The sequence below is a fragment of the Callorhinus ursinus genome, unplaced genomic scaffold (assembly GCF_003265705.2).
Source record: "Callorhinus ursinus isolate GAN/ISIS: 27379988/994484 unplaced genomic scaffold, GSC_fseal_2.0 scaffold98, whole genome shotgun sequence".
Taxonomy (NCBI): domain Eukaryota; kingdom Metazoa; phylum Chordata; class Mammalia; order Carnivora; family Otariidae; genus Callorhinus; species Callorhinus ursinus.
Genome location: NW_027397160.1, coordinates 1,115,348 through 1,139,388, shown reverse-complemented (window position 1 = coordinate 1,139,388; position 24,041 = coordinate 1,115,348). Strand labels below are relative to the sequence as shown.

The following is a 24,041-nucleotide window of genomic DNA, read 5'->3' as shown; positions in this document are numbered from 1 at the left end:
AGTAAGAGTTGCAGCCTCACCCCGTCCAGGTGGACTCGCCGCCGAGCCCGGGCCAGCCAGCGGGGAGAGCTGGACAGGGGGTGGCCGTGACCTGCGGCCGGGGGGCTCTGGCTCCGCTCCCTCACTTGGATGGACAGACTACGGGGTGTGATGGGGCAAGGCCAGGAGCCGGTGGATGGAGCCTGGGGAGCTTCTGCTAGTGGAGAGAGTGGGCCGGCAGGGCCCTCCAGTTTCTTTTCCCTCAAGGACCACTCTTCCCAGGTGGAAGTGGCAGGGCTGGGGAGATTGGCCCCCCCAGTTCTGGGTCAGGGCAAGTGGGCTGGGGGAAGGAGGACGCCCCAGGGGTGTCCAGCCCCTCCCCGCCATGCCCGTGCTGCGTAGCTCCAACCGCATGGATGGGCAGCTCAGGGAACAGGTGTTAGAGCTGTCAGGCACTGGCTGTTCGAGGCGTGGGAAGGAATGGGGAGCACAGGCCCCTCCACAACAATGGGGTAACTGGCTTTACACGCATGTTTCGAGACTTCATGCAAGGATCTAGAATACTGCTTTTATAAACTCGGAACGGACACAGGCATGATGGAGCCTGAGGTTTCCTTCATAACCTAGTTCTTAAAGGTCAGGTTCTAGTGTGACAGAGGCTCCTTATCTTCTCCTCGCAGATGTTGGGAGGCGAGGGGTCGAGGAGTTAAGTGTGGCCTGATTTCAGATGTGAGTTCTCAGCCAGCCGGTTCCAGTTAGAGAGATGATTCGAGAGATGATTCAGGGATCAAAGGCGCGGTCCCTTCTTAAAGGGAAATACACATTTCTGCTTTCCCACTTGCCCTCAGCAGGGGTTTCTGGGGTGACCACTCCCAGGCAGGGTGGGGACACCTCCGGAGGAGGAAAACCCACAGAGCCCGCCTGACGGGGTGTGGGCCAGGGGCAGTCAGGAGCCTGTGCTCGGAGGGCAGAGGGGGAGGGTCCCCTAGGGAGCGGGAGCTGAGCGACCGGGGCCCCTGCTGTCTCTCCCTGCAGCCTCCCTTCCCCAGCCAGCCCTCTGGCCTCCCTGCCGTGGGCGCCAGGCGGCTGAATCCCTCGGCCCCTGAATTCACGGAGCAGTGAGTGATGGGGCCTGGGGCCTGACTGCAGTCCTCCCAAGTGGGCGTTACAGGGCTGCAAACCCATTTTGCAGTGGATCAAACTGAGGTGAAGGGGCCGGGGACTGGCTCAAGGTTACCTAGCTGCGGGCGGTGGGGAAGGAGCCAGGCTCTCTGTTGGCTCAGGGCCCTGAGGCTCCACGCTGCAGGTCAGGCTGGGGGCTCTCAGGGCGTGATGGGCACATGTTGGGTTCACGCCGTAGCGTGTGGTGTGGGCCCCGTGGATGACGGCCTGTGCCCATGTGACATCGGAGCAGGGGCTGAGACAGGGAGTCAGACACCCCGCTAATTCTGTCTGGGGGTGCTGTCCTCCACTGGAGTCCGGCCCCTGCCCCCCTGCCTGGCTCTCCAGGCCGCGTCCAGGGAGGGCTGTCCCATCCCCACCCCACTTGCTGGGTTCCCTGCGGGCCAGGACCGCACGCAGTTCCCACCGCCCGCCTCTGCTGGCCCTGGCGCCTGCCCGCCTTTCCCCCCAGGGCCTGAATGTGACCAATCCCACGTCCTCCCCTCGCTCTGCTCTCCGGCAGCCCAGCAACTGGGCGGCGACGAGCCCTGGGGATTTCAGTGGCTGTGCATTTCCTCTCTCCCCATCCACTTTGCCCTTTCCGAGGCCGGCGCCACGCCCACGAGGGGACAGCGATGGCCCCCGGCCACCTCTCTCTGGACCCCAGGTGTCCCAGGGCAGCTCCCCATGGGGCCTGCTGGTCCTCCAGGACTCGCAGGGGCTCTTGGTGACAGAATGCTGGCCTCTGTGGGGTTTTGTCTTGTTGGCTCTGGCCAGCTCCCAGCCCCCTGAGACCTAATGTGCTTCCGATTCTGCAGAATCAGGGCGTCAGTCCCCTCCCACATCCTGCCCCTCCGTTGACGATCCTCCCCCACCCTCCCCAGACCCAGGGGCTGACAGCCTGCTTGCGTCAGCATGTTCCCTCCTGTTAGGGTGGGAAGTACCAACATGGGGGAGATTGTAACTCCTCAGAAAGATGTCCGCGGAGTGAAAACTTTTATTTCAAAAAAGTTGCGGACATGGACGCAGTGAGCAAAAACACAGGAAGGAGTAAAAATAAAACTAACCTATAAAGAGGGTCTTTAATAGAATGTAGAACCAATCACTCCCTTGAGGAAAAAAGAGCTTTGGGTTTTTTTTTTTTAAAACAAAACAAAGCAAAACAATAAAACACATCACTTTGTGCCACTGGCTGGCCCAGGGGCCCAGGCCTCCAAGCAGAGGGGGAGGGGAGTCTACAGGATAGCACCTTTGTTCTCAGGGTTTTCGGGGACGTGGGGTTGAGGAGCCACCATTTTCTGCTGTTTGCTGGAGATGCTGGTCCGAGTTCGTCCGCTCACCCTGAGCTCTGCGGCCCAAGGAGGTGGGAACCAAGGTCTGAGCCCTGAGCAGGGAGGACCTTGTGAGGAGGAGCCTCCTCATTAGGGGTGATGCTTGAGAAACCCCCTCCCCCCTGGCTTTCCAAACATGAAGAGTCCACCATCTCAGGAGACTTCACTAGCAGACTTTGAGAACGTACATGAAATGCTCACTAAAGAATCGGGCAGGAATCGTGAGAAAGATCAGGCTGGGAGGGAGGTTGCGGGGTGGGAGGTCAGTGCTCAGGCGACCCCCCCAGGAAAGGCAGGGAGGTTTTGGGGATTCAGAGCCTGCAGCAGTTTGGGGGATGTTAGCACGGAGGGGAGGGGACGGGCTGGCTGGCGGAGTCACGGGGCCAGAGGGGTAGGTAAAACACATGAGGCTTTTCAAGCCTTTCCTTTACAAAAATGTAGCTCGTCAGGTCGGTCAGGAACATTCACGTCACATTTTACTCCCTGTTTTAGCAGTGGGAGAGGGGCCACCGAGCGCTAGCCCAGCGCTAGCCCAGCGCCACCTTTCTGGACACGGTCTGGTAGAAGACACCGTGCAGCAGGGCCTGGTAGCTGGGCACACGGAACAGGTGGCGCTCGCCAAAGGCCACGTCGTACTCGGCCGTCTTGCCCGTGACCAGGACTTGGATGTGGGGCTCGTTCACCTGGCGGCCCACCACCACCACGAAGATCTCGATGTCCGCCTGCTGGGCCTCCTGCACTGCCTTCTCGATGGCTGCCGCCGTGGCCCCCTGCGAGTTGCCGTCGGAGAAGAGCAGCAGCTTCTTCTTGGCTTCACGGGGCGAGGCCTCACGGTAGAAGCGTGTCACGTAGCTGAGGGCATCGTTGACGTCAGTGGCGTCGTTGAAGAAGTCCATGCCGTCCACGGTGCTGGCTAGCACGGTGTAGTTCTGCAGGAACTGCAGGGACCCACGCCCCGGCCGCTGCTGCCCGGGACCACTGTACTGCACCACCGCCACGCGCACCTCGTGGGATGGGCTCGTCCTGCCCGCCGTCAGGAAGCGCTCGGCCAGCCGCTTGGCAAAGCGCTTGGTGGTGTCGAAGTTGTGGCTGCCCACGCTGGCCGAGCCGTCCAGCAGGATGGTGATGTCGGCCGGGGAGGAGAATGTGACTGTGGGACGGGGTTGGGGGGTTAGGGCGTGGCCGGCTGCCCGGCCTCCCGTCACCTCCGACCTCCTCCAGCCCCCGGGAGCCCCCAGCAGCGCCCTCCCCGCACGCCCCAGGTACTCACTTGGGCAGGTGTAATCTGGACATTTCTTGTCTGTAAACGAGGAAAACACAGCATGAAGTCAATGACCTCACGGACCACTCTTCCATCTGTAACCCCCTAGCAAGATGGCACCAGAGCCCCCACGTGGCAGGCGCACGGTGTGGCACACCCCGTGCCACACTGTCTGCGGGCCACGCTAACCACGTGCTGGCCACGTGGGCAAATCGGACCCCAGCAGCTCTCTCTGCCTGCACTGTGGATGTGGGCCCCGATCTATGGCCGGAAGGAGCCCAGAAGGACATGTTCTGAGCTGGGGGCCGGGGAGTGGTCTCGGCTCCAACGCCACCCACGACAGGAGCGTGTGGATGGACCACAGTGAGTGTGAGTGATCCCAGGACAAAGCAGGCAAAGCACAGGGCAGCCCACACTCCGGGGAGTGCCTGCACAGACGCTGGGCCACGTGGGAGCTGGGCCACGTGGGAGCTGGGCCACGGGCCCCTCCAGCAAAAGTGTGGGGCCGCTTGTGGGGAGGTGCTCATGCTGTTGGCCGGGGGTGTCTGGCTCCTGCAGCAGGAGGTCAATTGCCCCGACACCGCCTCCCAGCACAGCTGCGTGGAGGGCCCCCACCCCGAGCCCACCTATACAGATCTGGGTGGTGACGTTCTTCAGGAAATTGTCCTCCAGCAGCTCCGCATAGTTCTCCTTGACCAGCGAGATGCCTGGCCGGCCCTGAGGTGCCAGGCCTTGGCAGGAGATGACGTTGAGCTGGTCGGAGCCGGCGACATAGCCAAACATGTCCTTGATGCCCACAGAGACCACCTGTAAGGGAGGGACAGTGTTGGCATGGCCCCAGTGGGGAAGGTATGATAGCGCATGGGGCATGCAGGTGGCCCCACCTGGATGTCTGGGCCACAGAGCACGCTGAGCGGGGTGGTGTCCCTTTGGGTGTCCGAGCGGCCATCCGTTATGACGAGCGCAATCCTGTTGTTCTGGGTGGGTGGCAGCAGCTGGTTCCGGGTGTACTGCAGAGCCTCTCCCGTGAACGTGCCGCCCGCCATCCACCGCAGCTTCTTGATGGCTCTGTGGGGCAGGGTACTCACGGTCAGTGCCAGGGCGGGGCTCTGGGTCAGGGCCAGCTGCATGCGGTCAGGGTCAAGGGCCGGGGACCCTCGGGGACCACAGGTATGCGGGCGGCTGGGCACACAGCACTCACTCCTTGAGCTCCTGGACGGTCCTGATGCTGGGGTCCCTCAGGTCCACGTGCTCCTGCATCTGGTTGTGGCTGTACTGGACCACACCCGCGTGGGACTGCCCAGGCTCAAACTGCACGTCACATGCCCCGGTCAGGACGGGACACGGAGCTCCCAGCAGCCACCCCTCTACCCACCATCTGCCCCCCATGGCTATTACGCTCCGGTGGGTGGAGGAACACCACCCCCAGGGCCCGGCCACTCTCCAGCCTGGGGCCTGCACAGAGCCCTGCTCCCCGGGACAAAGCAGGCAGGGCTGCCTCACCTTGACCAGCTCGTCTCTGCTCAGCCGGTCCAGGACCCTGATGACGAAGTCCTTGGCAATCTCGAAGTTCTGCAGGCCAATGCTCTCCGAGCTGTCCAGCACAAAGAGGATGTCGATGGGTCCACACTTGCACTCTGCGGGCAAGGACAGCGTCAGCCCTGGGGGCCTCCCTGGGCCCCACTCGGCAGAGTCACCCCCGCCTGACCCAGGACCCTGGGGCTTCTGGCCCCCGTCCGGGCAGGGTCCTGGGGAGGACAGGGCGGGCCAGTGGGGCATAACCCCAGCACCCATAGGGAACACCCGCCAACCGTGCTAAGGACTCACCACAGCAAGCTGCAGAAAGAGGAGAAAGAAGGTGTTACATTCCGTTTCGCACTAGAAATCATAAACCCGCCCGCCTGCACTGCCCTCAGCCGGGCGGGCTGCTTTGCCCAGTGCCCCGGCCACCCAGCCGGCCAGTGGGGGTGACAGTGGCCTGGCCCGCATCCCCCGGGGGGGTTCCTCGGGAGTGGGGCACACTCCTGCCCCCCTGCTTGCCCCCCACTCCACAGTTCAAAAGATCTCTCTGTGAGCGCCAAAGGTAGGCGCTGGGGCCGGCGGGACCTAATTCTTTCCAACTAAGACCCTTTTTCAAAGAAGAGAGATACTCACAGCACATTTTCATGATGATGTCCAAGATCTCACATTCCTGCAGGGGAAAGAGACCACGCACCAGGGGCTGAACTGGCCCCCTCCGGGTCGCCTTGCCCCGGGACCACGAGTGGGATTCCCTTTCCAGGGTGTTAGGCACCGGGTGCAGGGGCACCTGACGTGGTCACTGATATGTGGACCCCCTGCGTCCCTCCACGACGATCACATGCTCCCCTGTTGCTGCCGTGGCGCCCCACCCCATGGGCCCTGTGGCTGAGTGGTCAGCCCCCGAGGACGCTCACAGACACCCACTTACATCTGGCCCCGGCGGCCCCGTGTGTCCTGGGGGTCCCTGTCAGAGGAAGGAGTGGAGGAAGGTGGTAAGAGTGCATCGCTTCCTGAACTGCGGTCTGATGGGAGCCCTGAGCGAGCCTACCCCTAGCCCTCCTGGCCCTCGGGCTGACCCCACCTCCCAGAAGGAGCCCCCGGACCCCTGCACACCAAGGGCTGCTGCAGAGCCCCTGAAGGCCTCCTGCTCTGTGACGGCCGGTGCAGCGGGTGGGCTGGGCATGGCCCGCGTGCGGCTCACCGGCACCCACCAGGGGTGCAGAGCTCATTCCAATCTGATTGTGCCGTCGGGGTGGATGCGCCCCCCCAGGTACCCACCCTGGGCTCTGCTGTGCTCCCCTCACATCCCGCCTGGTGACCAGCGGCTCCCCCTTCTCTGAAGCCCCCGCGACCCTCGAAATGGCCCGCTCCCTCCCTCCTGTCAAAGCGCCAGCCTTTTGGAAGCCTTGCCCAGAGCCCCGCCCCCCAGGTTCCTGCCCGCCCCCCGCAGCCTCAGAGTTCCAGGGTGCCCTGCCCTGGCTGGCCATGTCACTCACCTGGGCGCCTTCAGGGCCCCGGTGGCCCTTTGCTCCTTTGACGCCTGAAGGTGAGATGTCCCTGCTCTGGAAGGGAACGGCACCGCGTCACCGCGCACAGCCGCCACGGCCGTCCGCCCGCGGCCCCGTGTGTGGTGCCCGCACCCGCCCGCAGAGGCTCGCAGCCCGGGCTCTGCACTCACGTCCTCTCCGGGGTCTCCGGCTTCTCCCTCATCTCCCTTGAGGCCTGGGTAGCCTTTGGTGCCCTGCAGGGGACAGGGGAGCACACGGTCAGCGGGGCAGCGAGTCTTGGGGAGCAGGCGCGTGTGTGCGGCTGGGAGCCTGGCCCAGGGCTGGAGTGGATTCCACCCTGCGGTGGGCGGTGGCCAGAGACACACGTCCACTCAGGCGAGGCCGGTGGGCAGGGCGGCCGTCAACCAGCGCCAGCCTCCAGCGGTCCCTCTCCTCCACCGGATTTCTATTTTAAATCGGCTCTATTAACTGTAAGTCAAAGTACCACGTTTCCTTTGTAAGAAGCAGAAGTTTTAAAAGGAAAAGATTCAGGAGACACGGTGTCCCGCCTGGGGGGACACTGAGGCCAAGCGCCAGCCAGAGGACCCCCCAAGGTTTGGGGGGTGTCAGTGCACCCCTGGGCCAGGCAGGGGCACCCACAGACTGAGACACGTGTGGGCGGGGCCTTGGCGCCAAGCCTGGGCCGAGGATGCATGTGTGAATGTGTGCATGTGTGTTGCACACGTGTGCATGTGAACGTGCCAGCACCCCGATGGTGGGCGTGTACTCACGTTTATCCCAGGGGGGCCCCTGCTGCCCGGGTAGCCCTGCAGGGAAGGACAGGGCAGTCACACCAGGCTCTGGTTTGGCCGGGGCGGGGGCACCAGCTGGATAATCCCGGCCATCCCTTCCTGGGTCAGCCCGTGGTCCCGGGCCCGCCCCGCTGGTGCAAAGGGGGTGATGGGGCAGGGCTCTGGGGGACTCACAGGGAAGCCAGGGAAGCCCTCGGTGCCGTTTCCGGGTGGGCCGTCCTCCCCCTACGGAGAGGAGAGAGACCATGTCTGTCACTGGGAATCGCCCGGGCCCAGGGTGGTGCCCCAGGGGCTTCACCAGCCCGGGAGGCGTCCCCTGCGCAGGTTTGCCCTGCGTGTCCCCAGACTTTGGAACAGGAGGGGCAGTGCCCACGGTGACCACAAGGACCACAGTGGTTGAGAGAGGACCGTCGCCTGTGGAGAGCGCAGCTCTCCAGACACGGCAACTGGGACCCTCAGACCCCACATGGAAACTCTTCCCGGCAGAGGCCCGGCGCCCGAGCCCACAGCTTCCCTGGCCCCAGCAGTCGGGCATCAGCCCCACCCAGGTCCTGAGCCCTTGGGACCGCCACTCACCCTTTCACCCATCAGCCCGGGGTCTCCAGGGGGTCCTGCGGGTCCTGGAGCTCCTCTGGAACCCTAAGGAGGGGAAAAGCAAGTGAGCAACGCAGGCTCAGAGGCACCACATGTCTCTGAGGAAAACGAAGGGTGAGTTAAATAAAACAACATGTTTCTGCTCGTAAGCACAGCAATGATTAAGAGAAGGGTTTTTAAATCCATCATCCTGGGGCTGCCCACGGGGCTAACAGACCTCCTACCCAGTAACCCACCCAGGGAGCGCCCCCAGGACACGACCAAAAAGGGGACCCACGGGCTTGCGGACAGTTACCTCAGGGGCTGGGGGCTCCGGACAGGCCAGAGGCCCAACCCTAGAGCTTGAGAAGCAGAGAGACACAGCCCGGGTGGGGCCGCCGAAGCACGTGTCAGTCATGTGCAAAATCATTAAGGGTTTTAGAAAACATTCATAATGATAAAATTAAAAAAAAAAAAAACACCTTTGTGAAGCCCAATTTATAAGGCATAATATGCAAATAAGAAAAATAAATTGAAAAGAAATAAGCTAAAATGTTCCTATTATTTATTTCTGGGTGGTCATATTTTAGATTTCAATTTTTTTTCCTTGCATTTTCCAAATTTCCTGAAAGACGCAGATACCACGAATCACACTAAAACATCTGTGTGCGTCCCCAGACCGGGGTGTGGGGGGCACTCCCGAGTCCTTTGGGCCCTCCCGGGGCTGGGGTGTGCGGGCAGGGCGGGCGAGGCACTCACCTCAGGCCCCGGGGGCCCCTCGTCACCTCGGTAACCTTTAGGTCCAGCGGGGCCAGCCTCGCCCTGCAGAGATGGACATGCAGGTTGTACCCCCTCTCGGTCCCACAGCAGGCCCCGCCTCAGATCCACACGGGCTGGTCTGCTTGGTCCACACTCCTCCCTGGAGATCAGCTGCCTGCCTTTCTGAGTCCAGAGCCTCAGTGCCCCGAGCACTTAGGGACATCCCCGGCCAGGCCGAAGAAGGGGTGAGCGTACGCCATGCGTGGAGCCGCCTGGCCACTCTGGACCCCGCCAGGCGCCGCCCTACTGGACTCAGAGGCCTGTCCGCCTGCCCCATCAACCCCCCAACAGAGGCACACAACTCCCGGTTATCCGGCCTGTGTCCCATCAACCAGCAGTCAGCCAGAGGCTGCCACCGACTTGCTCTCCTGCGGCGACCACAGGAGGGCCCAGCTCCGGCCAAGGCTCCGGCACCGCGCCTCAGGCCCTGACATCACACACAACCTGGGACTTCGCTCGCCAGCCGCGGGGACCAGCAGCCCGACTCAGGTCCCCAGGGGGTGCCTCCGGGGACATGACAATGGGGGCCAGGAAGGACGATGGGAAACAGGCCCTCTGTGCCCTTGGCCAGGCCAGGGGAGGTGCGTCCCAGGCCCCATGAGACAGGAACGTGGCAGCCGCCACCCGCGGGACAGTTTCTGCAGCTGCCTCAGCAGCGGGCTCACGGGGTGGGTGCCTCCTGGGACGCAGCCCGAGGGCCCTGTGGCTCCTGGCAGGCAGTGCTGGCATCCGCACCGGGAGGTGGTGGTGCCCACCACAGGGACCAGACAAGGTAAGAGGCGAGCCCGGACAGTGACCCTTCCTCCAGGTTCTGGATTGCTTCGCTGCTGCTTCTCGGGATTTGGGAGAACACATTTCCCAGAAACTTCCACCTAGACACCCTGGTGCAGAAGCCCACTGCACTGACGGTCTGCAGCTGACCTTCCTCCCCGCCCCCCACGCAGGGTTCAGGCGAACGAGCGGCCCAGGAGCCACAGGTCACATGCAGACCCTCCCCAGCTGGACCACGGGCTGGAGGGACACAGGGCCTCCTCCCCAGCAAGGCCAGGGGTCCCTCACCGCAGCCCCCAGTCTTTGGTAGTGTCCAGTTTTTACACTGACAGTGGCCCTGAAAACTGGACACTCAAGAGTAAACCCCAGTGACGGCTCTCCCTTGTAGTGCTTTAGGCTGTTCGTGTCTTGAACAACTTCCTGAATTGTGCTGCAGGGCAAGGACCAGGTCATCGGGCAGCTGGGTGGTCGCCAGCTTGTCCTGACAGCCGACCACTGCTGGGGAGCAGGCACGCGGCGAAGGCAGGGGAGCCTGGGGATGTGGCAGCGGCAGGAGCAGCCCCTCCGGGACACCTCCTGTGAAGCCCACGACAGCTGCTGTCCTGGGAATGGGGGCAGGAGAAGGACAGAAGGCACAGGGATTCTGGAAAGACCCAGAGAAGAGACGCTAAAGCCTGACGCTCGCGTCCTGTCACCAGGAAAGGTCGCTCCTGCCATAGGTGGTGTTGTGAGCACAGGCTCGCTCGTCACAGAAAAGGCCAAGCCAGGTCAAGCCCACCTCACTTCTAGCCCTAGTAGATCCTCCAAATGAATCGAACAGGAAGCAAAAAATACAACGAAAGAGGGGAATGTACTTGAAATCTTGAAAATGAGCAGGACATCCTAAACAAGTCACCAGGACAGTCACAGGCAGATGGCAAACTTGGAAAAACGTCTGCACCGTGGATAAGGGCCTCCTGCACATCAACAGGGAAACGCAGACTCGATGGAAAATGAATTGAAGGAACAGCCAGAAAGAGGGACATGGCCTGGAAGCCTGAGAGACCACGCTCAGCCTTTCCCGTAAATACTTGTACGAACCACGAGAGCGCACGACTTTCTCCTGAAGAGCAAAAATACACAGATGGAGTTTGATGATCTCGCATGTTGGCAAAGGTGTGAATACAGTGGCTGTTTCAGGATCTTGGGGGAATGTAAGGTGGGGCTAGATAAAGTAGAGTTATCTGACAAATAACCCACATTCACACATTTGCTCACACATACCCTCTCACACACGCACACACTCACACACTCACATATCATTTGGCCATGAAATTATGCTGTTAAGAATTTATGTTTTGGAAGCAGGAAAGAATGTCCAATGGAAAAAAGACGGTCTCTTCAACAAATGGTGTTGGGAAAACTGGACAGCCACAGGCAGAAGAATGAACCTGGACCATTTTCTTACACCACACACAAAAATAGACTCAAAATGGTTGAAAGACCTAAATGTGAGACAGGAGTCCATCAAAATCCTAAAGGAGAACACAGGCAGCAACCTCTTCAACCTCAGCCACAGCAACTTCTTCCTAAAAACATCGCCAAAAGCAAGGGAAGCAAGGGTAAAAATGAACTATTGGGACTTCATCAAGATAAAATCTTCTGCACAGCAAAAGAAACAGTCCACAAAACCAAAAGACAACCGACAGAATGGGAGAAAATATTTGCAAATGACATATCAGATAAAGGGCTAGTATCCAAAATCTATAAAGAACTTATCAAACTCAACACCCAAAGAACAAGTAATCTAATCAAGAAATGGGCAGAAGACATGAACAGACAAAGACATCCAAATGGCCAACAGACACATGAAAAAGTGCTCAACATCGCTCGGCATCAGGGAAATCCAAATCAAAACCTCAATGAGATACCACCTCACACCCGTCAGAATGGCTAAAACTAACAAGTCAGGAAACTAACAAGTCAGATGCTGTGGGGAATGTGGAGAAAGGGGGACCCTCCTACACTGTTGGTGGGAATGCAAGCTGGTGCAACCACTCTGGAAAACAGTATGGAGGTTCCTCAAAAAGTTGAAAATAGAGCTACCATACGATCCAGCAATTGCACTACTGGGTATTTACCACAAAGATACAAATGTAGGGATCCGAAGGGGTACGTGCACCCCAATGTTTATAGCAGCAATGTCCACAATAGCCAAACTGTGGAAAGAGCCAAGATGTCCATCGACAGATGAATGGAGAAAGAAGAGGTGGTATATATACACAATGGAATATTATGCAGCCATCAAAAGGAATGAGATTTTGCCATTTGCAACGACGTGGATGGAACTAGAGGGTATTATGCTGAGTGAAATAAGTCAATCAGAGAAAGATAAGTATCATATGATCTCACTGATACGAGGAATTTGAGAAACAAGACAGAGGATCATAGGGGAAGGGAGGGAAAAATGAAACAAGATGAAACCGGACGGTGAGACAAACCATAAGAGGCTCTTAATCTCAAGAAACAAACTGAGGGTTGCTGGAGTGGTGGGGGTGGGGGGAAGGGGTGGCTGCGTGATGGACATTGGGGAGGGTATGTGCTACGGTGAGCGCTGTGAATTGTGTTAAGACTGATGAATCACGCACCTGTACTCTTGAAACAAACAATACATTATATGTTAATAAAAAAATAAAAAAAAAGAACTTATGTTTTGGATGTAGCCTTGGATGTATCTCAAGATGGATGGATGGAGAGATGGATGGAAGGATGGACAGATGGGAGGGTGGATGGGTGGATGGCTGGAAGAATGGATGATGGATGGAGAGATGGATGGAAGGATGGACAGATGGGTGGGTGGATGGAAGAATGGATGATGGATGGATGGAAGGATGGATGGATGGATGGATGGATGATGGATGGACAGATGTATGGACAAATGGAGAGACAAATGAGCTGACAGACAGCAGGCAGTGATATTTATCACAGTATTTTTCTGTAAGCAAAATCCCGGATGCTGTCTGCACACATGTGGACGGGGGACTAGACAGGGGCATTCAGCAAGCTTACAAGTGGGGTCCATGGGTGCTGACCTGGACAGTCCCCAGCTGAAGGGCATTGCAGTACAATGCTGTTTGTGTAAACAGCATGCATACCCCCACACCCTCTCACACACCATGCTTTTTCTGGAAGGACTCTAGAAGAAACTAAATTTTAGAAGAAAGTAAAATCGATCGTTGTGGGTGGAGATGCAGGGATGGAGGATTCTGCTTTTCCATGTAAGCCTTGCTCCTGCTAGAGTCACTGATTGAACCACTTCTCCAAAACAGGTGAGGCGGCCTATTTACAAGGGTCTTTTGTCTACAAGCCACAGAACTTCTATACCTATTTTATTTGAGAGATATTATCTGCCTTTACCGCCAGGAAAGGGGAGAACCAGACACTCCAAAGTCTTGGGCTCTGGGCCCGTGGCTACAGGGCCCACAGGCCTGGGAATGGCTGGCTCCCAGCAAGCCCAGCTTGCAATTATGTGGGAGGAAAGTCTCCCACCAAGCTGCTCTCATAGTGGGTCCACGCCCGCTGCCCCCCAACACGGGAACGGACCCAGGAGCATTTTTAATATTCCGTCAGGAGACTAGGCAGCCCTATTGTGGCTGCTTCTTCCTTGTGTTTTAAAATTCCTTTTTTGTTAAAATCCCAATTCCAAATTTCTCTCCACAAGAAAAGCCACCAAAAGACTTGAAGCCACAAGCCACGCCCCACCAGAGCCTGAGGCCTGGCCCCTCTGAGGGCGGCCCCCACACGGGGCTGCTGTCCCATTGGGAGCTCTCCGCCCACTGCGGGGAGGCCCCATCCCAGCTCAAGGCCATTCCTTCCGTCTGCCCAGACCCCTCCCTGCAGGCCAGGCAGCCACCTCATCTCCAGCAGGAGGAATTTGGGGATGCCCAGTGAGTTACCCCCATCACAGAGCAGCAGATGAGCTGACGGGGTCTGGGCCAACCAAGGGGTTGCCCGAGGGGGTGTAGGGAGGACGTGTCCCACATGGCCCCTTCCTGTGCTCTCTTGGGGGGTGGTCACCCCAGGCCCATGGCCTGGGCGGCAGGAGAGCTCAAGCTCCTCCCTGTGGGGTTTCAGGGCTCAGGCCCCCGGAACAACGTGGCCTCCAGGCAACGAGACAGGAAGACAGACTCCTCCGTGCAGGAAGTCCCCCAGTCAGAAGTGAGCCCCCCGCTTAAGTTCAGGAGCGGCTGTCAGCTCTCCTGCTGGCGTGAGGATGCGGCCCGCCACATCCCCAGGCTTCCTACCGGGTCTCCGGGGACACCGATGGGGCCTTCTCGTCCCTGGTCACCTTGGGGTCCAGCTTCGCCCTGGGGAGGGATGAGCCAGTGAGTGTGGAGGCCGGGAGAGGTCAAGCTGCCTGGGCGGCGCCGGGCAAGGCTGGGGTGCCCCAGCGCTCCGGGCCAGGAAGCGCCACTATCCACCGCGGGCCTAGTCTTATCCTTCCTCCCAGATATTTAGCATGCTGGGGCCGTGTGCACGGCCATCTGGAGACTCGCGGTCTCAGGAGGACACAGTGAGGGGACCAGTGCTCCTCCTGAGGCCGGAGGCAGCCCCTTACGTTTGCTCCTTCTCCAGCCAGCTCCCCGACTGGCCCCAGGCCCAGGGCTGCTGGGGCGCTCCCTGGGGTGCAGCCTGGCCTTCGGTCCCATTTCCCGATCTCAGCAGGGTAGCTTGGGAGGCGCAGGCCATGCTATCCCTGCCATCCTGCCCCAACCCCGGTGCTGGGGTTCATGGGGCTCGGACGGGGCAGAGAGCAAATCTGTCTTCCAGCGACCTTGGCCTCAGGCTGAGCCCGCTCTCCCCATCGGGACAGCTGGACACAGGAACAACCACACTTCCTGAACCAGGGAGACCCTTTGGGAAAACAGCAGGTGAGGGTGGGTCGCCTGAAATCTGGGGGCCAAAGGGACATGGTGGTGTGTGTCCCGTGAGGCACATGGCCTGACCCCGCCTGACCGCAGGCTCTGTCCCCCTCCTGGGGCGGGGGGTCTCAGCTCGATGGACGGCGACTCACCGGGTCCCCCCGTGGGCCCCGCACACCTGGGGTCCCCCGTGGTCCTCTCTCTCCAGGGTCGCCCTGTGTGGAGAGAAGCAGAGGGAGGAGAGGCTGCCGCTCCGACGCAAGATCGCGGAGGGGGCTGGAGGCCCGGGCACGGGCTGACCTCCCCCAGCAGGACACCCCACCCTTTCAGAGACTGGGGTCACGCCGAGCTCAGACAGGAGCTTCATGGCGAGGCCCAGGGCCCAGACGTCCCTGCACCCCACTCACCCTCTCGCCGGGGGCACCATCCGGTCCCGGGTTTCCCTGGGATTAAGAGGAACACACATCAGTCAGTTTGGGATGGAAACTCTGCTTCAGGCGGGGAGCTGGGAGCGGGAGATGGAACGTGGGTGCTCACCTCGTCACCGGCTTCTCCCTTCTCTCCTGGGGGACCAGGCAAGCCCGGCTCGCCCTGGGGGGACAAACGTGGAACCGTCCGTCTCTGACCCCGCTCTGGGGCCCAGGGCTGCGCTGGCCCCTGCTCCCGGCGGCCCTCCCCAGGGCCCGCGCCCCACCCGCCTGCCTCGGGGGCTCCGTGAGGGCTCACCTCGTCTCCGGAGGGGCCCGTGTTCCCTGGCCTCCCGGGTTCGCCGTCAGCTCCAGGGGCACCCTGGAAAGATCCGAAAGGTCAGCCTGTGGGGACCCTGCCCCGGGCCTCCTCACCCAGACTCCAGGCCGCTCTCCCTCGCCAACCACAAGAGCCTTGGACGCTGAGGACCCTCACCCACATCTCTACAGGAATCCCGCCTGAGGCCACCTCTCCGCGGCGCCTGCTGGGGTCAAGCCCTGAGCCGGAGCGTCTCGGAAAGTCAGGCTGAGGCCCCACAGCCATTGGCCAGATGCTGAGAACCGGCCCGGAAGTCGGCGTGGTGAGGACACCCTCGGAGCCGGCAACCTCCCCTGCCCATCTCTCCTAGCACTTCCTGTCGCGGAAAACGCCAGCAAACACCAGCAACAGGGCGCCGTGCTCTAGGTTAGGCTCAGAACCTTGCCTCCTCATTGTTGACTTCGCTGCCTGCTTGCAACAATCAGCATCCTGTTTATTCTTAAATCGTGACTTCTGCCTGAGCAGACGGATTCCGGGCTGCGCGGACGGGTGGGCCATCTGGTCCGCTGCAGGCGGGCAGCGCTCGGGGCTCAGGGCACGTCTGAGGCTCCGTGACACCGGGTGGCAGGGGCGCCTGCCCTTGGTTGTGACGTTTTCCGCCCTCTCCACCCCAGCCCCCTGCCTGCCTCCGTGGAGGCCCGGGCCTTGGACAGTGGGTGGAGAGTCTGCCTCCAGGAGGGATTTCTGAGTCACGCTGGGTTGGCTGGGTAGGCGGGGAGGCCCGGCCTATGTGACTCACCTTCTCTCCTTTCTGTCCGAAGGCACCCGCGTCGCCTTTGGGTCCCGGGGGTCCTTGAGTGCCCTGGTGAGAAATTGTAGGCGGTCAGTCCTTGGCCTTCAACAAGCAGCAATTGGGCTGGGCACAAATACATTGGACACTGGAAGAGTAGGTCTGCACGTGGTACGGCCCACTGGTGACGCCTTTGAGCATCAGGAGAAGGGTGGGGTCCCCTTTTGCCCCTGAGAACTTGGTCTTAAAATGTCAGTGACGGAACACAACTTACGTCGAATCCAGGAGAGCCCTTGCAGCCTGGCAGGCCGGGGTACCCCATCTCCCCCTGGAAGGAGAGAGGCAGATCAGCGGGCAAGACCCTCACTCTCGCTCATACACCCCCTCCCAGGAAAGCCCCACCAGGATGATGGTCTGAACTTGGCCAGGAGCCTTGGGGTCCACTGGGGCCTGGGGCTCGGCAAGAAATGTCTCCCGCCTTTCTTGCTACCTCCAGGTCCCCCACCCTCCCGCCCGGCAAACTCACCTTCATGCCATCCACACCATCAATGCCACGCTTGCCCTTCTCGCCCTGCAAGGTGCAAAGACCAAGGAGGGGTTCACAAAGGTCAGATGGCACCCCCTGGGGCAGAAGACAAGTCCCCGCCCCCCACACTCACCTTGTAACCCTTGGCTCCCCTGGAGCCCTGCAGAGACAGGAAGAGAGAGTGAGGGGGGTGGCTCCCCAACATGAGGCAGGTTCCCTGGAAACTGGCCGGGGCGTCTTCCCAGGGAGGCAGAGGGGGGTGGACCCCCCACCCGCTCATGGAGGCTCGGACACGCAGGACACGGGCAGTGTTGTCCTCCCAGGCAGGTGCGGACAGCTCTGCGCCCTGAGGGACATGACCTGAAGCCTGCCTTACTCACCTTCTCCCCTCGGCTCCCTTTTTCTCCCTACAGAGCAGAGGAGAAAGGGGGTGTCACTGATGTCCCAGAGCTCAGTGCCCTGGGACAAGCCCAGACGTGTTTCGGCTGGGCCCCCAGAAGGGCTGGCCGCTCTGAAAGAGGAGGAGGAGACACACCTTCATCCCCTGGTAGCCGATAGGTCCGAGGTCCCCGGGCCTTCCCTGGAACACAGCGGGGGGGCCTGTTAGAGGTCCCTGGGGGCAGAGGCAGCCCCCCCAGTCTGCCTTGCCCCCCACTCTGCTCAGACCTGGTCAGCCAGAGACACCAGGCTGGCTGACCACTGGCCCGAGTCCCAGAGAGCAGCCCCGATGTGAAGACGCTACCTCCCACTCCTGGGGGGTCTCCTAGGGGGAGCTCCAGGGAGGGGAGGGGAAGGGCGAGGTCAAGAGCCTCCAGGAGGAGAGGGGGTGGTCTGTGGGGAGACAGCCCTGGGCTGACCCTCCACCTGCCCCACTGAGACGGCCTGAGTGGAGGTCTGGGCAGAATGTGCTGGAAGGATGGCTGTGCATGGGTCCTCTGCCCTCACTGCCCTTGGGGCCATATGCTCTGAGGGTCAGACCACATGACCATGGTGCCCAGAAACCAGCCCTCCTTCTAGAAGCTTCCACCGAACCCAGCTCCCCTCCCAGCCTCAGGCTTCTCAGCACCCCCACCCCCAAGGTCAGGTGCTCGGCACTCACGGGGTCTCCGGCTTCTCCTTTCTCTCCTGGGAGACCTGGCTTCCCACGTTCTCCCTGGAACACAGAGCAGATCAAGGTTGGGGGACAATTTCTGTTTATTTCTAATAACCTGGTGGAAAGGACCCCTGACTTGCTCCCAAGAAAAGGATTAACAAGATATTCCACGGACCTTCCAAGTCCTCGGGGTGCTCAGGCTCCTTGCCTGTCTCCGTGGCCTGCCCTGGGGTCTGCGAGGTCAGGGGCACCCTCCCCTCCCACAGCCCACCAGGCCCCGTGCTGCTCCACGCTGGCCGGCCTGGCCCTGGCCCTTTCTCTCGGGCTTCTGCACCCATTCCTGCTGCGTGTGGGGCCCCCAGGCCGGGGAGGGGGCCGGGCTCAGCTCCTGGGGCCCGTGCTCATGCGGCTTCATGGTCATGAAATCTAACATTTTTTGGAGTAGCCAAAAACCTGCACTTTGATGAGCAATCTGCCCAGTTGTACATGTTGCCCACTAAGGTTGACTGTCTCTGTGAGCCACACCTGGCCTTGGGCCCCGCATTTGCAGCCCGGGCCCAAGAAGGGGCCCAAGAAGGTGCATCCGGAACGCTGGAGTCTAGGGCGAGACCCACCCCCCAGACTAGCCCTCCCTCGGCCAGGGCATTGGCCGCAGGGTCCCTGTGCCTGGACTCTCTCCGCATGGTGGGGGCACCTGCTCAGCGAGGGGCCCCTTCCCTCTCCCCACACCTGGTGTGGGTGGGCGCTCTGTGGGGGTTCAGGACAGCTGCCTGGGGTCCCACTACGTCCCTCACACCAGGGGCTTCAGGCCGCAGGGACATTTGTCCAGCACTGTACTGCACACTCTCTCCCTCCAGGGAGGGGTGCGGCCACTCACCTCGTACCCGGGGTCTCCCCGTGGCCCGGGAGGTCCTCTGGCGGGCTGCAAGACAGAGGGAAAGGTCAGCCTGAGCTAGCATCCGGGGTGACCCAGAGGTGGTCAGGGTCCCCCACTCACCTGGCATTCGAAGGAGCAGCACTGCGGGACGAAGGACAGAGGACACTTTAGAAAATGGGGCTCCGCGGAGGGCCCTGGACACCCACCTGGCTGGTGATGCCCTGGGCAGCTGGGGTGGGCGGGCGAGAAGGGAAGGGGAGGGGAGGGGAGAGAGGGGGAGGGGAGGGAGGGGGAAGGGAGGGAGGGGGAGAGGGGGAGGGGCTCCTACCACTTGCTCCACATTGTTTTTCTGAAAAGTGAAATGGAAAAGAGGAGTTAATTTATATTTGAGCCGCAGGCTTTCCCAGCGCCCCGGACTAGAAGCGGACAAGGAGTGAGGGGGAGCGGCTGCTCACGATCATGTCGGTGATGGTGTCGATGGTCTGGGTGATGATCTCTTCGGCGTCGCGGTTCTGCCCCCAGTCGGCCGCCGTGAAGTTTCGTCGGTACATGTGGTCCGTGGCGATGATGCTCAGACGTGGCTCCTGGTGAGGACAAGGGACGAGGCCGATGACGCTGGGAGCACGGCCCCTCCCCATCTGCAGCGCATTGCCTGCACCCTGGGGGCCCCCCAGCCCTGCCTGGAGCAAGTGTGGGGACGGGGGCACCCACCAGGTGGTCGGGCGTGATGGCCACCGAGAAGACCTTGACGCCCAGGTGCTTGGCCTCGTTCACGGCGTCCTCCAGGCCCCCACACGGCTCCTTGTAGCCCTCCAGGGGGTGCCCGTCGGTCACCACAATCAGGTACTTGTTTTCCTTCAGGTGGGAGCCCCTGCAAGGGGGGTGGGCAGCAGTGAGGTCCCCTCCGGTGCCCGCTGACCCTGACAGCTCAGGGCACCTCCGGAACAGAGCTGGGACCCCCAAGACTGGAGGTGAGGAGCCGGGGGCTAGAGGCCCTGGAGGGAGACCCGGACCCAAAAGCAACCTCAGAGGGCGGCCGGCTGCCACGCTGGGCAGTCTATCTCTGCTCGTCGATGCTGCCTATAAATGGGGCTGTAATAAAGGGTATTAAAACAGAAAATAAAGGTTTGCAGGATCACATTTCTCTAAAACACTCTCTTGGAAGACGCCCATATCCCCAGGGGAGAGGCCCAGGTCCTTGCCCGCTGGGAGGCACCCTGACCATGGGATCGGTGACCACAGCTAGTGGGGGGACGGCTGCAGAGGGACAGCTGGGGCACCGGGAGCTGTGGCCGGGCTGAGCTACAGCGGGGAACGAATCCTCTCCCGGGATGAACCACGGCTGCTGTTGGCTCTTCCCCACGGCCGATCAGGCGACGTGTGTGGAGCCAGCTTGGGGCGGGGGGGGGGGCTGGCACTCTCCCAGGAAAACCCTTCCCTCTGTCCCAGACCACAGGCACCACCTCTGCAGTGGCTGGGACAGTCCAGGCCCTGTGGGCCCCTCCCCCTTCAGTGGCTGAGGAGACAGGGGCAGCTCAAGGGGAGCAGAGGGACGGAGAGTGACCCTTGACAGCCATGGGAGCGGCCGGGTGGGGGCCACTGGCGTGGCGCCCAAGCACTAGCACTGGTCCCTGGGCTGACCACAAGAAGCAGCCTCCAAGGGACATGCTCAGGATGCAGGAAGGCACAGGCCTCTAGACGGGGAGCTGCGTGCAGACGGCGGGCACTCACCCCACCAGGAGCTCCTCCAGCCCCTTCTTGATGGCACAGTCCGTGTAGGTGCCCTTGCCGAAGTACTTGACCGCATCCACTCTGGCCTTGAGTGCATCGCGATCGCTTGGCATGGGACTGAGTGGACTGATGATCTCCACCTCGTCGCTGTAGTGCAGGGCGCCCGCGTTCCACACCAGGTTGCGGTCACACCGGTAGTACCTGCAGACCACAAGGCGGAGTGAGCAGGGGACCCTTCACCGCGGGCACGTCCAGGGCCCCCCACCCCGCTCCCCGTGTGTGTCCGTCCATGGGCACCAGGGTCACCCATGTCACAGGTGGACACACTGCCCAGCCCCGTCCCACCCCGAGAGGGAGCGGCCATGCCCTGGGGACCACACATGGCACGGAGGGGTGGGGGCGGTCAGGAGGGCCAGCCCCAGCCAGCGAGTGACCACCATAGCCCCTGATCTCCGGGGTCCTCGGGTGAGGAGCCATGGGCACCTCCAGGGACTGGGGCCACAGGGGAGGGGCAGACCCTGCGTGGACGATGCTGGGACAGGTGACAGGGCAGGGGGAGGCCAGCTCTAAGTCAGTTCTAAGTGGGACACTCTGAGTGGCCATCTTTCCCTGCCCCTGTGCACCTTCGCTAGAGGCTTCCAGGGGCTTACCCTGTGGGGGCCTGGGGGAGATGTGCCCACCAGCCTGTTCAGCAGCCAGCGTGACCGAGGCCCCTACAGTGATGCTAACAGCATCAGTTGCACAGGTGGGGAAACTGAGTCCTAAGAAATTGAGTAACAAGGCCAAAGACACCTGGACGGGGTGGTGGGCCTCAGGAGCCCAGGTATTTTGGCTGAATTCAAGGTTTCAGGTCATATGCCCCTCCCTGAGCAGCCCCCACCCTCTGTCCTTGCAAACACTCAAAGTGGGCAGGCAGCTGGGTGCCCTGGTCCCCGAGTCAGCGGGTCAACAGGGACCAGGTTGGAGGAGGGCCAGGCCCTGCCCAGGTGAGTGAGGGAGGAGCCTGGTTCTGACTGTGACCCTCCCCCATGGCCTGGGCCCCCCCATGGGCAGTGTCCAATTGCAGCCACACCCACCGCTCTAGGAGACCCCCGCCCCCCAGCTGCAGATGCTTCAGACAGAAGAATGAGTGAGGGAGTGAAGCTGGCTGGCCCTCGGGGCCCTCGGACGAGGACACTAGAGCACCGGGACATTGGTCAGGACACAGGCTCTGACCGTCCACCCGGGCGGAGGTCAGTGTCGGGGGGGCCAAGGGGGGCCTACTTCAGGCGCCCGGGTGGAACCGCAGAGCCTCCCGCCAACTCCTGAAACCCACTCAGTTGGGAGGCAGGGAGGCACATCTGGGGTCCTGGGAGCCCCCACGGCAGCACTGTCCCCCAGGCTCCCGGTTGACCAAGGGGACGGTGCCGCCCCGCCGGTCCACTCCTCAGACTCGGCCCTTCTCTGGCCCACTGGAGCCACTGCGGACGCAGGAGGGTGACTGCGTGGCCTGGTTCACCCTGGCCTTCTAGATGGGAAGGGGGCTCGGCTCTGCCTGCAGGGCCTCCCCGAGAGTCTCATGGGCGTGCCGGCTCTCCTACCTGTCTCTCAGGTTGTCGATGAAGCTCTTGGTGAAGGCCTTGACCTTGTCCACCAGGGCTCCGTAGGGCTTCAGCCTCAAGGCCACGCTCTCGGAGGTGTCCAGCACAAAGAAGAGGTCCACAGGGCAGTCTGGCCAAGCACCGGGTGGGGGGCCTGAGGCTCACGCCCCGCACCCTCCTGGGCACAGGGAGGCCACCTCCCCCAGGCACGGGCCCGGCCCCAGCCCCGGCAAGGGGGGCAGAGTGACCGTGAGAGCCCCCCGTGGGTCCTGGGAACCCCGCCTGGCTGGGGGGAGAACCACCTCCCGGAGGACGGGGAGCCCTGCCCTGGCCTGCAGGACCAGGCCGTTCGCTCTGCGCTGTCGCTCTATGCATCTAAACTACCAGGGGCACGACCTCCTGGGCAAAGGCGTGAGAGCACAGGGGCCCTGGCTCTTGACTGAGTGTCCGTGTCCGGGGGGAGTCAGACCCAAGGAACCGGGGGGGGGGCAAGAACGGTGTTCCCGGGGCTCCGAAGGCAGAGGCCGGGATGGTGTCGCCACCCCTCCCAGGCCAGCCTGACACCCCGGGGAGCGGGGGAGCACGAGGGGCCCAGGGCCCAGGCCCTGCTGCGGGCCACGCCCGGGGAATTTCACGACCCCGCGGTCTGCCGGTCAGCGCCTCTCCCGTCGGAGGGAAGGGTGGGGTCAGGTCCCCGGCCGCACAGGCAGAGTAAGGGGAGCCGCGCGTCACTCACCCTGGAAGGCCACGGCCCTGGCGCTGCCCGGGACGTCCTGAGCGGCCGCCCAGCAAGCCTGCAGCAGCAGGGGGAGCAGAGCGAGGGCCACCTTCATGTTACCGCCCCAGTGTCACCATCGAGCGAGGCCTGGGGTCCGGGGGGCCGGTGATGAGCAGAGGCTGAGAGAGGAGTAGTCCCTGCTCTCCCGCCTGCGAAGTCACAGCCCCGGAGGGCGGGCGGGGGGAGGGGCTGGGGCGGGGGCGGCGCGGAGGGCGGGGGTCTCCCGGCAGTGAGTCACTGCCCCGCCGCGCTCCGCTCTGGGCGGCTCCCAGCCGGCACCCCGCCGCGCCCGGGCCTTCATCGCCGGGTTTGGGGGAAATCCGTGGGCTCCCCGCGCGCCGAGTACAGCAGAGCCGCCGCGGAGTTCAAGACGCCCGCTGGAGAGCCTGCACCGCGCACCGGGTCCCCCCGAGCCCCGCGGCCCGACCTTCTGGTGGAGCTAACCAGCCCGCAAGCGCCGGCGGGGGCGGCCTAGATGTTTCAGATCCATTGCGTCGTCAGATTTCCCAGTTATTGCTCTTGTAGACACTCCTTCCCAGCTTAGTCAATACATATTTGGAAAAGATGTTTCATTTTTTACTACGGAAAAGCAAATTCACCAACTATGCGGACACGGCAGGCCCGGGCGCCAGACTCTCAGAGAGTGGGACATGGGCTTTGTGTGTTGTATGTCTTCTCTACTGTATTCTTACAACCAAGTCAGCCAGAGAAAAGAGTTATGAAGGTATTATGAAAACCATCAGGAAAACACATTTGCAGAACTGTAGAGTTCAGAAAAAACCCGTATAGAAGCGGACCCGTGCAGTTCAAACCCGCGTTGTTCAAGAGTCAATTCTCTCTCTCTCCATATATATATGGACACCCTGATTGTGAGGAGGGGTCTGAAGGCCCCACCCTGGGGCTCTGTGGGGTGGGCTCCGGATGTGGCCAGACCCACCCCTGCCCCAGAGAAGGTTCCAGAAGACCTCCTCCAGAGCTGGAGCTGTTGACACTTGTCTAATATCAACCTAAATGTCTTACAGCTTAAAACCATACCACAGTTGTATAATCGTAAAAGAAACTTTTGAGAAATCCTTCAGAAATCACAATTCTCAATGATCATTCTAGGATTTCTTCCAGTGTTTTCCTCATACCTTCTTCATGGAATTTCTGTAAACTGACTGTGTGAGAAATTCTACCTGCCTCTGATTTCATCCCACCTGTGCTCCTGTTTGGGGCCATGGCTCGCAGCTTGTGGCTCTGGGTTTAGTCCCAGGAGGTCAGCCCCCCGTGGAAGCTTGCCCCCCCCCCACCACTCGCTGGCTCCTGTCGGAGCTGTTGGATC

The 24,041-nt window shown here is 61.4% G+C and overlaps 1 protein-coding gene across 1 annotated transcript; it reads right to left on the bottom strand.

Moving 5' to 3' along the window:
- Nucleotides 1-2,119: 2,119 nt before the first annotated feature.
- On the bottom strand, nucleotides 2,120-22,919 carry COL6A1 (collagen type VI alpha 1 chain). Its single transcript, XM_025863558.2, has 35 exons — nucleotides 22,676-22,919; nucleotides 21,940-22,069; nucleotides 20,360-20,560; nucleotides 19,340-19,499; nucleotides 19,084-19,212; nucleotides 18,957-18,977; nucleotides 18,749-18,769; nucleotides 18,629-18,673; nucleotides 17,758-17,811; nucleotides 17,194-17,238; nucleotides 17,039-17,065; nucleotides 16,792-16,818; nucleotides 16,659-16,703; nucleotides 16,407-16,460; nucleotides 16,142-16,204; nucleotides 15,343-15,405; nucleotides 15,154-15,207; nucleotides 15,024-15,059; nucleotides 14,769-14,831; nucleotides 13,999-14,061; nucleotides 8,885-8,947; nucleotides 8,129-8,191; nucleotides 7,727-7,777; nucleotides 7,532-7,567; nucleotides 6,932-6,994; nucleotides 6,750-6,815; nucleotides 6,182-6,217; nucleotides 5,887-5,923; nucleotides 5,560-5,568; nucleotides 5,236-5,369; nucleotides 4,934-5,043; nucleotides 4,617-4,800; nucleotides 4,359-4,539; nucleotides 3,742-3,771; nucleotides 2,120-3,621 (listed from the first exon to the last, which is right to left on the bottom strand). Exons 1-35 carry the CDS (start codon nucleotides 22,770-22,772, stop codon nucleotides 2,999-3,001), a joined length of 3,084 nt encoding a protein of 1,027 aa, XP_025719343.2. The 5' UTR covers nucleotides 22,773-22,919; the 3' UTR covers nucleotides 2,120-2,998.
- Nucleotides 22,920-24,041: the final 1,122 nt, after the last annotated feature.